General features: G+C 41.8%; 5 protein-coding genes across 5 annotated transcripts; 4 read left to right on the top strand and 1 right to left on the bottom strand.

The window, feature by feature from the left end:
* The first annotated feature begins 317 nt into the window (after positions 1 to 317).
* On the top strand, positions 318 to 2,201 carry BYT42DRAFT_591027 (uncharacterized protein). Its single transcript, XM_051570515.1, has 6 exons — positions 318 to 447; positions 549 to 827; positions 889 to 1,171; positions 1,249 to 1,430; positions 1,511 to 1,640; positions 1,707 to 2,201. The coding sequence occupies exons 1-6, from the start codon at positions 427 to 429 to the stop codon at positions 1,880 to 1,882; spliced, it is 1,071 nt and encodes a 356-aa protein (XP_051418031.1). The 5' UTR covers positions 318 to 426; the 3' UTR covers positions 1,883 to 2,201.
* BYT42DRAFT_591023 (Septin-domain-containing protein) lies at positions 2,202 to 4,458 on the bottom strand. The gene is made up of 9 exons (XM_051570514.1): positions 4,344 to 4,458; positions 4,161 to 4,275; positions 3,928 to 4,056; positions 3,775 to 3,856; positions 3,574 to 3,711; positions 3,386 to 3,503; positions 3,218 to 3,313; positions 3,040 to 3,136; positions 2,202 to 2,936 (listed from the first exon to the last, which is right to left on the bottom strand). The coding sequence occupies exons 1-9, from the start codon at positions 4,371 to 4,373 to the stop codon at positions 2,692 to 2,694; spliced, it is 1,050 nt and encodes a 349-aa protein (XP_051418030.1). The 5' UTR covers positions 4,374 to 4,458; the 3' UTR covers positions 2,202 to 2,691.
* Positions 4,459 to 4,740: 282 nt separating this feature from the next.
* On the top strand, positions 4,741 to 5,992 carry BYT42DRAFT_506524 (rab-GTPase-TBC domain-containing protein; the record flags this gene model as incomplete). The annotated part of the gene is made up of 7 exons (XM_051565098.1): positions 4,741 to 5,009; positions 5,112 to 5,157; positions 5,238 to 5,345; positions 5,429 to 5,481; positions 5,577 to 5,643; positions 5,706 to 5,806; positions 5,863 to 5,992. The coding sequence occupies 7 exons, from the start codon at positions 4,741 to 4,743 to the stop codon at positions 5,990 to 5,992; spliced, it is 774 nt and encodes a 257-aa protein (XP_051418029.1).
* A 103-nt stretch (positions 5,993 to 6,095) lies between these two features.
* BYT42DRAFT_506531 (rab-GTPase-TBC domain-containing protein) lies at positions 6,096 to 6,504 on the top strand (the record flags this gene model as incomplete). The annotated part of the gene is made up of 2 exons (XM_051565099.1): positions 6,096 to 6,197; positions 6,268 to 6,504. Coding segments are annotated over 2 exons (339 nt in total), but the record flags the coding sequence as incomplete, so codon positions are not given.
* A 2,003-nt stretch (positions 6,505 to 8,507) lies between these two features.
* Positions 8,508 to 9,730, top strand: BYT42DRAFT_591013 (uncharacterized protein; the record flags this gene model as incomplete). Its single annotated transcript, XM_051570513.1, has 5 exons — positions 8,508 to 8,851; positions 8,936 to 8,966; positions 8,994 to 9,443; positions 9,468 to 9,469; positions 9,663 to 9,730. Coding segments are annotated over 3 exons (750 nt in total), but the record flags the coding sequence as incomplete, so codon positions are not given.
* Positions 9,731 to 11,868: the final 2,138 nt, after the last annotated feature.

The following is an 11,868-nucleotide window of genomic DNA, read 5'->3' as shown; positions in this document are numbered from 1 at the left end:
CCAAGGACGTTCAATGAAGACTATATTTCCAAAGGCGCCATTAACTGGTTGAATTTCTTAGCTTACACCAAATTAGGGGGAAATCTTGCTTTCCGTATAGCTCCCTCAATCCTTTTTCATTTTCTTTACATTTTCTCTCTTTTCCGCCAGACTTTTGAGTTTCCTTTTTCGAATTTATTGACATGAATGAAGCGGAGATCCTCCACCGAAAGCTGCATTCATTGGTCGTAAAAATAAATCACCACATACAAACGATGAGTGTCGTACAAACATTTCATGGTCAATGTGAACAAAATGGACCCCGATAGTTTGTTTCTACCTACACTTCATCTCTAATCATACGATTCCCTTTCCCTTCATTTCCTTGTCCTCTCCCATATTTTGTACAGGCAGCTGGTTTGCTTGTGACCCTCGTTTCTTGCTGTCATGGTGTCCGTTGATAAAATTGTACGTCGTGGCCTTGGTTTCTTTTTTGTGCCTTCAAACCTTTTTTTTTTCTGTTGTTATTCCCTGCTCCTAAGCGTTAATATTGTTTGTACTTTCCACAGGTCTCTCGCGTTACAGAAACCCGGTGGTCAAAATTATATATTTCCACTGCGATTCTGCAATGTATTTTCATTGTGTGTTTGCAAATCGCGATCTGTTCGCAAAATACCCTGCAAGCCGATCTGCTCCCGCATCCTGAATCCGGGAGTGTGTTGACCAGTACATCTACATCGGCGGATGATATTCCTATCCGAGCGGCAGATCGTTTGGGACGTATCAAATGGGAAAATATTGCATTTATCGGGTTTCAAGTCTGGTTCCTGGGCATGGTTTTGGATGCTGTGAGTATCAATTTTTTTATTTTATTTTTTCAAGCTAATAAAACGTTACATTTCTCTTTAGACCATCTATCAAAATACGGCCGAAATTCTCGCATTGGCCATCTTGAATGCTCTGTGCGCTATTCTCGGAGCTCTTCAGGTGGTGGACGGTGTCAAATGGTTAAATCTTTTGAGTACCACTATCTATTCTACATTACCACTATCCATAGCAGAAAAGATTGAAATTGCACTGTGTGTCATCATTCTTTTATTTGCTTGTGCCATGGGTTACCTTTCTTATGAAATGTCGCGACAATTCGGTTGGAATATTTACAAGAAGATTGGAGCCGATATCCAGATTCAACGTAATTTTTATCGACGACACCGTCTCGGGATTGTAATGTAAGAATATATATTAATCCATATGTTTCCTTATTTTCAGGAATGTATCGTATCTTCCAATTCTTCGTGTTGGCTCTGAAGATCGATGTGTTTACGGAATTCATGGTATCATTATTTTACATCATTCAGCGAGCTCTTCAGGCGGGCATAGAATGGGAAACCGGCATCCAACTTGTTGTGACTATTTTCATGCTACCGATGCTTTATTTTGCGCGTACTGCGGTAAGTCTTTCAAAATGCCAAGGATGGATTGCCAGCCAGACATGCCTTGCAATACTGATCCAGTGTAAAACGTCTATTAGGGAAGTACCGAAAGCAGGGGTCGAATGATTACTTTTGTGACATATCAAGGCATTGTTATTGTGCATTTTGCATTGATTCTTCAACAGACGTTTCAACCAAATAATAACTGGTATACGTGGATTTGTCTTGGTAAGCTTATTGCTCGTGATGGTGGGCGAGATAAAAACCTTGTTAATGTCGACGCGATCTTATTAGTGTGGCTCGGTATCGCTATTTGTGTGGTCACCGGTTTATTTGGAATTCTTTGTATGAGAAATTTCGACAATGGTCTCAAACCTTACGTTCAGCGCGGAGCGGCCAATAAGCATAAACATGATCTGGAACTCAAGAAGAACTTCCCTAACGATTCATGGAAAATCGATATCGACTAGAACCTCATTGGAATTCCTGATGCATTTCCCATTTTTCTTTCCCTTCTAACCACTTAACCATCTCATCACTTACACATTCGGATCGTCGTTAACTACTTGATTTTCGTATTACATCATCACTTACCCCTCCTTTTCCACACATCTGTGGTTATGGACCCTTGATTTTCCGCTCTCCATCTAATTTTGCTGGAAGGGGGGAAAAGAGGGTTTTGTACACCTATCTGCATGTTACTGATCTTCATTGTAGATGATTCAAACGAACAAAAAAACCAAACATAATTTTTCTTTTGAATAAACATATGCAGCTTTTCTGTCCGCTCGTTTTTTTTTGGCAATGGTTCCTCATGTGCAATATTATTTGAAATTACCATAAAGGTATAAGAAGGATGGGGTAATAGGCGTAGGATGCATCATCGCCGGTTTAACAAAAAGAAGAAGGGGAAAAAAGGGGGAAATGTCTTTTTTTTTGGATAAATATCACTATGACTATCTTAAATAAAAAGAAGAAAATGATGGGATGGCGAATGAATGGATAAAGGCAGCAAAAAACGAATAAAAACAGGTCTACTAGGCAAAAGCAGGCACGGATCTGAGATAATCATATAAGTAAATTGGTTCCAATGTCAATAGCTTATTTCCATCAGCGAGAAAACAGGAAAAAGAGAAAAAGGAAAACACAACTGGAATCCAACAAGAAGCCATAATAATAATAATACGACAAACAGGAGAAAAGCCATCACCAAAATCACCACCTCATTTTTGTTTTCCACTGACTCAAATCGCTTTGATACTTTTCGGTGTTATTTTGCTTACCTTGCAGATCCCTGAGCAGGGCTGCTATTCGGGTTTGTCGAAGGAGACGCCGGGGTAGGAGGTGCGGGTGAGCTCATGGGAGTTCCGCCAGGTGGTTGCGCAGCTCCCTTGATAGCCAACAGCTGCTTCGATCGAAAAGCTTCATAGTGAATTTGAGCCGTTGTCTCGGTCAAATCTTGCAAATGAGTTCTCATCAAAAAGTTTCGAAGATGCACAAATTCGCAGTGATTTTCATCCTCCACTATAAAATAAAAAGAAGCCAATCATCGTATCACGGAAATGTCAGATCAAGAGGTTTTCTTTACTTATTTTTTGTTGTGATTTTTCCTTCGACTTATTCTTACCATTAATAACGCCCCATCGTGCCTTGCGTCCTCTGACGGCTTTGCCATCTACGATAACATGCCTTTCTGACCCTACTACCGCGAACGGGATAAGCTCCTATTTCAATTTAGTTACTAACCCGTTATGTTTAAAGCCTCTATTTTTTTGGTGCGTGGTAATCTTTGTACCCCTATTTACCCTTATGCTTTCGTTGAGAGCCTTCTCTTGCTCGTCATCTTCGTCGCTTTCATATGGATATAGAGTGATGTTATGAAAAGCCAACTCGGCTTTGATCTACGCATATGGATGAATACATAAAGACTTTGGATATAAAGATGACGGAAATAAACTATCACTTGAACTTACACGTTTTCTGAAAGCTTCACGTTCTTCTAATGTCAGTGAATCGGATTTGGCAATGACAGGCACAATATTCACCACTTCGGAGAGCTTTTTCAGGACAACCACATCGATTGGCTTGAGACTGATAAAAAAAGGCATTCGCTGTGAGATTTGGTCCTTGAGCGATAGTCAGGATGATATTAGGCACTTACGAATGACCCGAGGGTGTGATAAAAAAGAGACAACAGTGGATTCGAGAATCTTGGATGTAACGCTCACGTTGAGCTGTGAGTTCCTTGCGAAGGTATGCCGAATGCTGATCCTTAATATATTTGATGATATGTTCCCAGCTGCAAGATATGAAGCATGTTAAATACATTATAATGGCCTAGGAACACAGTGATCAAACGTACCAATTCTCATTATTCACTTGGTCTCCATAGCCAGGAGTGTCCACGATGTTCAATTTAAGACGAACGCCGTTTTCTTCGATATCTAAGTAATGTAACTTGAGTCCAACAACGACAAAACTGTTAGAAAGCCACCCAAAAGAGAATCAACTTTACAGTGGGACACGGTCTCAATCTCCGTCGTTTGACGCGGAGGCTCATCTGCATTCAGACGTCCCTTGCTGTCGATGAGATGAGAGGCAAAGATGGTGTTTACCAGTGTCGATTTTCCTAGACCCGACTGACCTGCAGCACAAGATTCAGAATATTCATTATCCATGAAGGATGATGATGAGATCTTGATATACTCTTTCAAGGAGCGCGGATGAGCTTATCACCGAATAACTTACCGACCACCATAATATTGAACTGAAAACCACGCTTCAACGATTTTTTCTCAATCTGCTGAGTGATGGTGTCGAAACCAACATAGCCGTTGAGGGTAGTCTGTTGCTGAGACTTGAACTATGGAAATATGAGGTGTCAGATAACCACTGCAATTTGGATTATGCAGTGTTACAAAGGGTCATTACTTGAGGACTCTCGACCGGACTCTGCGACATGGAAAAAGGACAAGAAAAGAGAAACGAGATGAGAAAAAGGAATACAGGGAGCGAATCTAAAGAGTCGAGTTTAATAAGAAATAAGGGGAAAGACAAGTTCCCCATTTAGCAAAACCCTGATGCGAGCCCATTGCTTTTTTCATCCTCCGCTATAGTGGAGTCTAAAAGCACCTTGCTTTTCGCATATGGTCTTTTTTTTTCGGTTCTCAAATACCTATTCCTTGTAAGCCAATCATATCGTCTGCTTTTTCATTCAGGGATGTCCCTTCGATCACGTGAGTGGATCATCCATCCATTGCATGCACGCGATCTTCGTCGTCCCTTTTTTCTAAAAAAAAGAATTTTAGAAAAAAGGTTCTTTTCCTACATGGCCTCCACACGTCCATCCCAAAAAACGACATCATCATCCGACACAGACTTCACAACATTTACCGATACCGGTGAATCACTAACCAGCACTCCTTCTCAAAATATAGTAAACCTCGCTGATCCACACGCCACTCAACAGCCATCGGAAGACACCGGTGATCACCACCCTAACAACGCCAAAGATATCAAAAAACAGTATCAAATACAACAAAATGTTGTACCTGATGTCGCCGCGGAAATGGAACGCTGGTACGCCATGACAGATAGGTTGGTTGTCTGAATGCAAGTCCTTCTATCTTATTATTATTGAGACACCCGCCTCCGGCACCATTCACGCTCCAGCATCGCTCACTCTGTTTTGTCTATTAGATATGGATTCTTGGAAGACGAAAAAAGCGAGCTCAACGAGAAGTACGTGCTTTATCACCACCAACTCTCTATGCACTCTTTGTAGCCCACTTCCTTTGTTGGCATGCTCATGGCTGACGGTAACAGTACTTGTTTAGACAAAAGGCAAAAGAAGTTGAGCGATCCGAAAAGTGGGCCCACATGGCCATAGCCGTTAATGCAGAAGGCATACACGGTTTTCATTGGTCAAATAAGGTAATATCGCGTTGTCTCATTGCCAAATGACTGATCGGATTTCCCTTCTTCTCGTTTACTGACGATCTGCATATTATTTTTAGTTCATTCAAAGAGTCTACAAAGGTATTCCTGACTGTTGGCGGAGGGACGCATGGTACGAAAGATCTGCTACCATAGGATGCTGCATCTCATTTGTATAATAATCGCGTGTATACTAATCGGCTTTTTTTTTGACGTTTTATGTGACAGGTACTTTCTTTGCACGGATGGGTTTCAAACGGCTAAAGATGACAAAAAACTCCTCGAAACGTATGCGGTAAACAGCTTCCGTAGACATTGGTACACCATCAAAGACTTGTTGCTTATAAATCATCATAGCACTTGCTGTCAAAAAGTACTCCTCACGAACGGCAAATTGATCTGGATATTCCCCGGACGTTGCATGGTCATATCATGTTTCGAGAACGATATGGTTCAGGGTGGGTGCTTCGCTGTGATTTATTCCGAGAAATCTTCACTAAAGTCTAACTCTTAGTCAACGAGCGCTCTTTAATGTGTTGCGAGCCTTTGCTGTATATGACGAAGAAGTAGGTTATTGCCAAGGAATGACAAATATCGCCGCCATATTGCTCATGTATTACGAAGAAGAGGTACAAACTTTATGAACCCATTTGCTATTTTATTCACCGGCTGAATTCAATTCCTTCCTTTATCCACTCTTGATAGAGAGCATTCACAGTGCTGGTTCACTTGTTTTTGCGCGATCGTTTACACAATCTATTCATCCCTGGATTCCCGGCTCTCATGGAAAGCTTCTACATACAAGAGCGGCTAATCCAGCGTTATTTACCGAAGCTTTTCCGTCATTTGGTAATTTTCTAATGTTCTCACTGTGTTGCTGCATATTGTTTCGGAAAAAGTAATGGTCTATTGGTTGTAGAATGACATTGGTTTATGCAGCGAAATGTATTCTACTCGGTGGTATATTACGCTGTTCACTGGGGGTGTTGTACATTACCATACATTGTTGCGTATCTGGGATATCTATGCATTGTGCGGCTACGATATCCTTCATTTTGTTGCTGTTGTCCTGTTGATGACTTTTCAGGGTAAGATTGGGGATTCTGTGAAACAGAAAGTGATAATTTCTGATAGCTTTTGGATCGTCTTCTATTGACAGATCAACTATTGAATGGTGATCTAGACAGTTCTATGGCATTACTAGGCTCCACATTAAACATCACAGATGACAATCGGTTCGTCAATACTGTAAAGCGTCTCCATGACAAGAATATACATAAGCATACAATTCAGCAACTTAGAGAACAATACCAAGCTCAAATGACAAGATCAATATAATTCAATGTACTTTATTATTTACTCTGTACTAGTGCAAGACCATACCAAAACTCATTAAAGTGAACAAACGGATCACACCATGATTCATACAGTATGTTCGTTTAAGTCTGTATAATGAGTCCCTCTCGCCTGTTGACGAATTTGTCTACCTTGGTGTGCCATTCCGTTCCAAAGGTATCGATGCCTCTTCCATGATCTGGCACCGTGCGCAAAGTACATTTCTTGCAATATCCCAGTTAAACGCCATGGGCCTTAACCGTAATAGTTTTTTGCTGCTTTTCTGTACACGTATCTACGCTGCATTCATCCGCCCCAAGCTCGAGTATGGTTTGGCCATTTCTCACGTGCTCAAAAAAAAAGGATGCTGAACTCGAACGTGTGCAAGATCGTTGTCTTCGGATGACTGTCAGTGGTGATTGGGCTTCCTCAACCCAGGTGCTCAAGCACATGTGTAACCTTCCCAACATGTCCTTCCGTGCTGCCACTCTGGTGTTATAATTCTGCCTCCGTACTGAATACCTTCCAGACGATTGCCTCCTCACACTCCTTTCACCTTCCATTCGTTTGTCTCTTCTCTCCTGTCTCCGTCAGCGACAGATTGATCTTGATCATCCTGCGGATGACTTCTCCAATTCCCGTCTTGTCTCTTGGCTGCGTCAATATCGCCAGACTCGATTTACCGCTTTTCTTCCTTCCACCAATCGTGTGCTCATTTGTGCGTGCCAATCATCACTCGAAATTGACCCTGTCCTCTTTGTTCCTGCCTCTCGGCCTGACCGCAGTCGCCTTGTGCGATGGTGAATGGGTTAGTTGTCAGGTAAACCTCGTCCCTGTGCTTGTGGCTTTGGTAATACCAAATGGCAGCATTTAATACTTTGCCCTAAGATCCCGTCCATACTCTGGTACAGCCTTCTATTTCTGCCATCAGATTTTACTGGAGTTCGTATCAATATGCTTTGAATCTGTTGCCCACTTCCCGCTCTGCTGCGTCACCTCATTTCTGTTCGGATCTTTGCACTATTCTTTGGCACATTGATCAACTCTGCAATCCCAACGGTGACTACACCACTGATCCTACTCCCAGGCAGTCTGGCTCGATCTTTTTGTTTGTGGCCCTAGTGAACAATGCCCAGATCTCCCTCTGGCCTCTTCCTTCCACTGCGACAAACATTAAGCACGTTGCAGAGAAAGACCTTGGTGTTGAAAGGTTAGTTGCTAGCTAGCGGATCCCTCCTGTAATTTCATTTTAGATTTTATTTTGTTTTCCTTTTTCATCTTTCTTACGACTCGATAGGTGTTTTTTTCGTTTTCCTCTTTTTTTTCTCCTTCTGTTCACCTGAGGTTTGGTCTGTAGAGGGCTTTCCCCAAGGCCGATCATCCATTTCTCTAATAAACTTATACATTTTCGACTGAGCTAAGGCTGCACTCTTTTTCCGCTCTTCATCACTTTTCTCGTTTTTTATAGCGGGAAAACTTTTAGCTGGAATTACGCCTGTTCCACCCACACTTAAATCCCTTCTATCAATCTATCATTATTTGCTACATTGTGCATCCACAGCCTACCGACCTATTCCTGAAGTTTGAAATCGTTACCACTATTCTTCTCTGAAATGTCTCCAATTCAAGGAAAGTGTATCAAAGAAACACAACGTTGATTTCAGCCAGTTCCATCGCTGAATCCCATATTCCGGCAACCACTTCAATCCCTGTACCACCTTTTGTGTCTGAACCGGACTCCAATTCTGAATTTCGCCTGCTGATGTCGCATCCTAACTCAATGTCTACCACCACTTCACCTGAACAATTTGCGGCCATGCAGGCCCAATTAATTACCTGACTGTGCAAGTCACTATACATCATACTGAACTTGACCAGATCCATCACCTCCTTGAAGAAAACCAACAGCTGCATGATGAGAATACTCAGTTGAAAGCCCAACTTGCTGCTACCACCGCTAGTGCTTCTAAGCCTACTGTCCCTATTTCCGCCCCTAACACTGAGGCTGTAACATGTCTGCAACCACTCCTACACCTTTGGGCTCTGATGAATTCACCTGGGCCACTGTGTCCAAAAAAAATTCGCTCTCCACATGTTAAGCACACTTTCAGAAGCTTGGCTGCTTCAGTCTGTACATTCAAGGAAGCTGAAGGCCCTAGTGCCTTCCAGTACCTCTATATCCCTTGTTCCTGCAGACTCACCTGCTAAGAAGCATGTTCTCATCTTCGCCGCCTTGGAATCGACCCCTATAGAATTCCAGATATAACTTTCCCTGCTCACTCTGTTATTGGACTTCTTATCTACAACTAGTACCATTCCTCTGTTCTTGCCACACTTGAAAAGCATACCATTAAGCCCTTCCTTGATCTTGACCCTCTTGCTCCTGTCCATCTTACTGATCCCAAAATCAAAAGTTTACCACTTGAGGAACAACACCTGTTTACCGAGACTCTTCACTATAGTCGATGCGAAAAAGCCATGGCCCGCCTTCCTTATCACCTTGCCTCACCTACTGCCCGCTCCTTTCTAAAATATGCAATCTTTAATGAGGCAGATGTTTCTCGCATTCTGAGTTCCTGCCAAGGTGCTCCCATTTCCTCTGCCAAAGAAAAGGCTTCTAATCCTGATATTGATATGGTCAATGCCAAACGTGAACACACCCAAGCTCATAGTAGCACACTTTAAAGATAATTAATCCCAATCACCGCTTCACTCCTTCTTTGTCAACCTCTCTTGCCACTCATTTTCGATCACCCTCACTGTCGTATAGATAGGGCTCATATGCCACTACTGTACATAAGAATTACCCCCGTTTAAGCAGATAAGAGACACTAGAGTAGTGTCACACTATTTGTACATTTAAATCCCGATACCAGTTATTATCCTTAGACATCAGATACTAAAGAGATTATCTCTTTCTAAAATAAACAACAGTCTCACCATACTCAACATCTCTATCCATCTATATCACACTCACCTCCAACCCCATCCACTCCCACCACTCACTTCCGCATTGGCCTATGGAATATCAATGGCCTTCAAGCCTCCTTGGTCGATGATATCCTCCAACACTACCAGTCCTTTTTGTGGTATACAGTACAGTGGCTGAAAAAATTGTCCAAACCTATGCCAGTTTTTTAAGTTTTTATTCATACCGCAGCTTTTGCCATATGTATCGTCCGAATTTTTTTTTATATGAAAAGTACATTCTCTTCTCTACCTTGTTGCGAAATCTCGAAGATCGCATTGCAATTCATTACATTGCATTCAGCATTTCAACATGATCGGTCGGTTTGGACAATTTTTTCAATAAATCTGAAAATAAGAAAAAGTGCTTTTTCAGCCGTTTTTCTTCCTTGCTGGTATGAAAAACGCTGGCGAAATAAAAATATCTTAATGGCAACGTCCTCTAAAAAATATACACGAAGCATTCCAGGCAGAATCGTGCAATTCATGAACGCCATTAGCTCCAGGTTGAATTTGGTGCATAATGGGCAGATCTGGGGGACTGCCAGCACACTGCATCTTTTTTTTGAGCACGTTTTTCATAGTACCGCGACTTATTTTTTATTCATAGAAAAAGAGAATTTTTTTCTCTATGCTGTGCCAAAATCCCGAGCATTTTACTCCAATTCATCCTAATGCCATTGCCAATCCCGCATGTGCTCTTCATTAAGAATGGTGCTCAAATGACATGAAAAAAAAGCAGCCGAAAAAGCCTGGGAAATAATGTTGCGGTGAACAAAAACCGTGCTGCCGTGCATTTTACAGCCTTTCGGATCATATTCAGGCTAACGAAAATGCTGGAAGAATAAAATCTGCTTACGCCATGTGGTCAGATTAATCTCATGCTTGTCATAAGCGCACCCTCCGCATTTCACTCATTATAGCAGATCAACGTACTCCTGATAAGCTTAACAACCTCCGGGTGCCTTTTTTTGCATAGTGAGAGCCTTAAGAACGTCATTACTGCTGGCTTGTGGCTATTTCCCGGTAAATGATCTGACATGATGAGTGAAATGCGGAGGATGCGCTTATGACAAGCATGAGGTTAATCTGACCACATGGCGTAAGCAGATTTTATTCTTCCAGCATTTTCGTTAGCCTGAATATGATCCGAAAGGCTGTAAAATGCACGGCAGCACGGTTTTTGTTCACCGCAACATTATTTCCCAGGCTTTTTCGGCTGCTTTTTTTTCATGTCATTTGAGCACCATTCTTAATGAAGAGCACATGCGGGATTGGCAATGGCATTAGGATGAATTGGAGTAAAATGCTCGGGATTTTGGCACAGCGTAGAGAAAAAAATTCTCTTTTTCTATGAATAAAAAATAAGTCGCGGTACTATGAAAAACGTGCTCAAAAAAAAGATGCAGTGTGCTGGCGGTCCCCCAGATCTGCCCATTATGCACCAAATTCAACCTGGAGCTAATGGCGTTCATGAATTGCACGATTCTGCCTGGAATGCTTCGTGTATATTTTTTAGAGGACGTTGCCATTAAGATATTTTTATTTCGCCAGCGTTTTTCGTACCAGCAAGGAAGAAAAACGGCTGAAAAAGCACTTTTTCTTATTTTCAGATTTATTGAAAAAATTGTCCAAACCGACCGATCATGTTGAAATGCTGAATGCAATGCGATGAATTGCAATGCGATCTTCGAGATTTCGCGACAAGGTAGAGAAGAGAATGTACTTTTCATATAAAAAAAAATTCGGACGATACATATGGCAAAAGCTGCGGTATGAATAAAAACTTAAAAAACTGGCATAGGTTTGGACAATTTTTTCAGCCACTGTATCTACATAGTAGTCTTCGATAAGTAGTGTTGGAGGATATCATCGACCAAGGAGGCTTGAAGGCCATTGATATTCCATAGGCCAATGCGGAAGTGAGTGGTGGGAGTGGATGGGGTTGGAGGTGAGTGTGATATAGATGGATAGAGATGTTGAGTATGGTGAGACTGTTGTTTATTTTAGAAAGAGATAATCTCTTTAGTATCTGATGTTAAGGATAATAACTGGTATCGGGATTTAAATGTACAAATAGTGTGACACTACTCTAGTGTCTCTTATCTGCTTAAACGGGGTAATTCTTATGTACAGTAGTGGCATATGAGCCCTATCTATACGACAGTGAGGGTGATCGAAAATGAGTGGCAAGAGAGGTTGACAAAGAAGGAGTGAA

This window comes from Radiomyces spectabilis (genome assembly GCF_025331425.1).
Source record: "Radiomyces spectabilis strain NRRL 2753 chromosome Unknown BYT42scaffold_25, whole genome shotgun sequence".
NCBI lineage: Eukaryota > Fungi > Mucoromycota > Mucoromycetes > Mucorales > Radiomycetaceae > Radiomyces > Radiomyces spectabilis.
The sequence above is the reverse complement of the archived record's forward strand: the minus strand, read 5'-3'. Positions and strand labels throughout refer to the sequence as shown.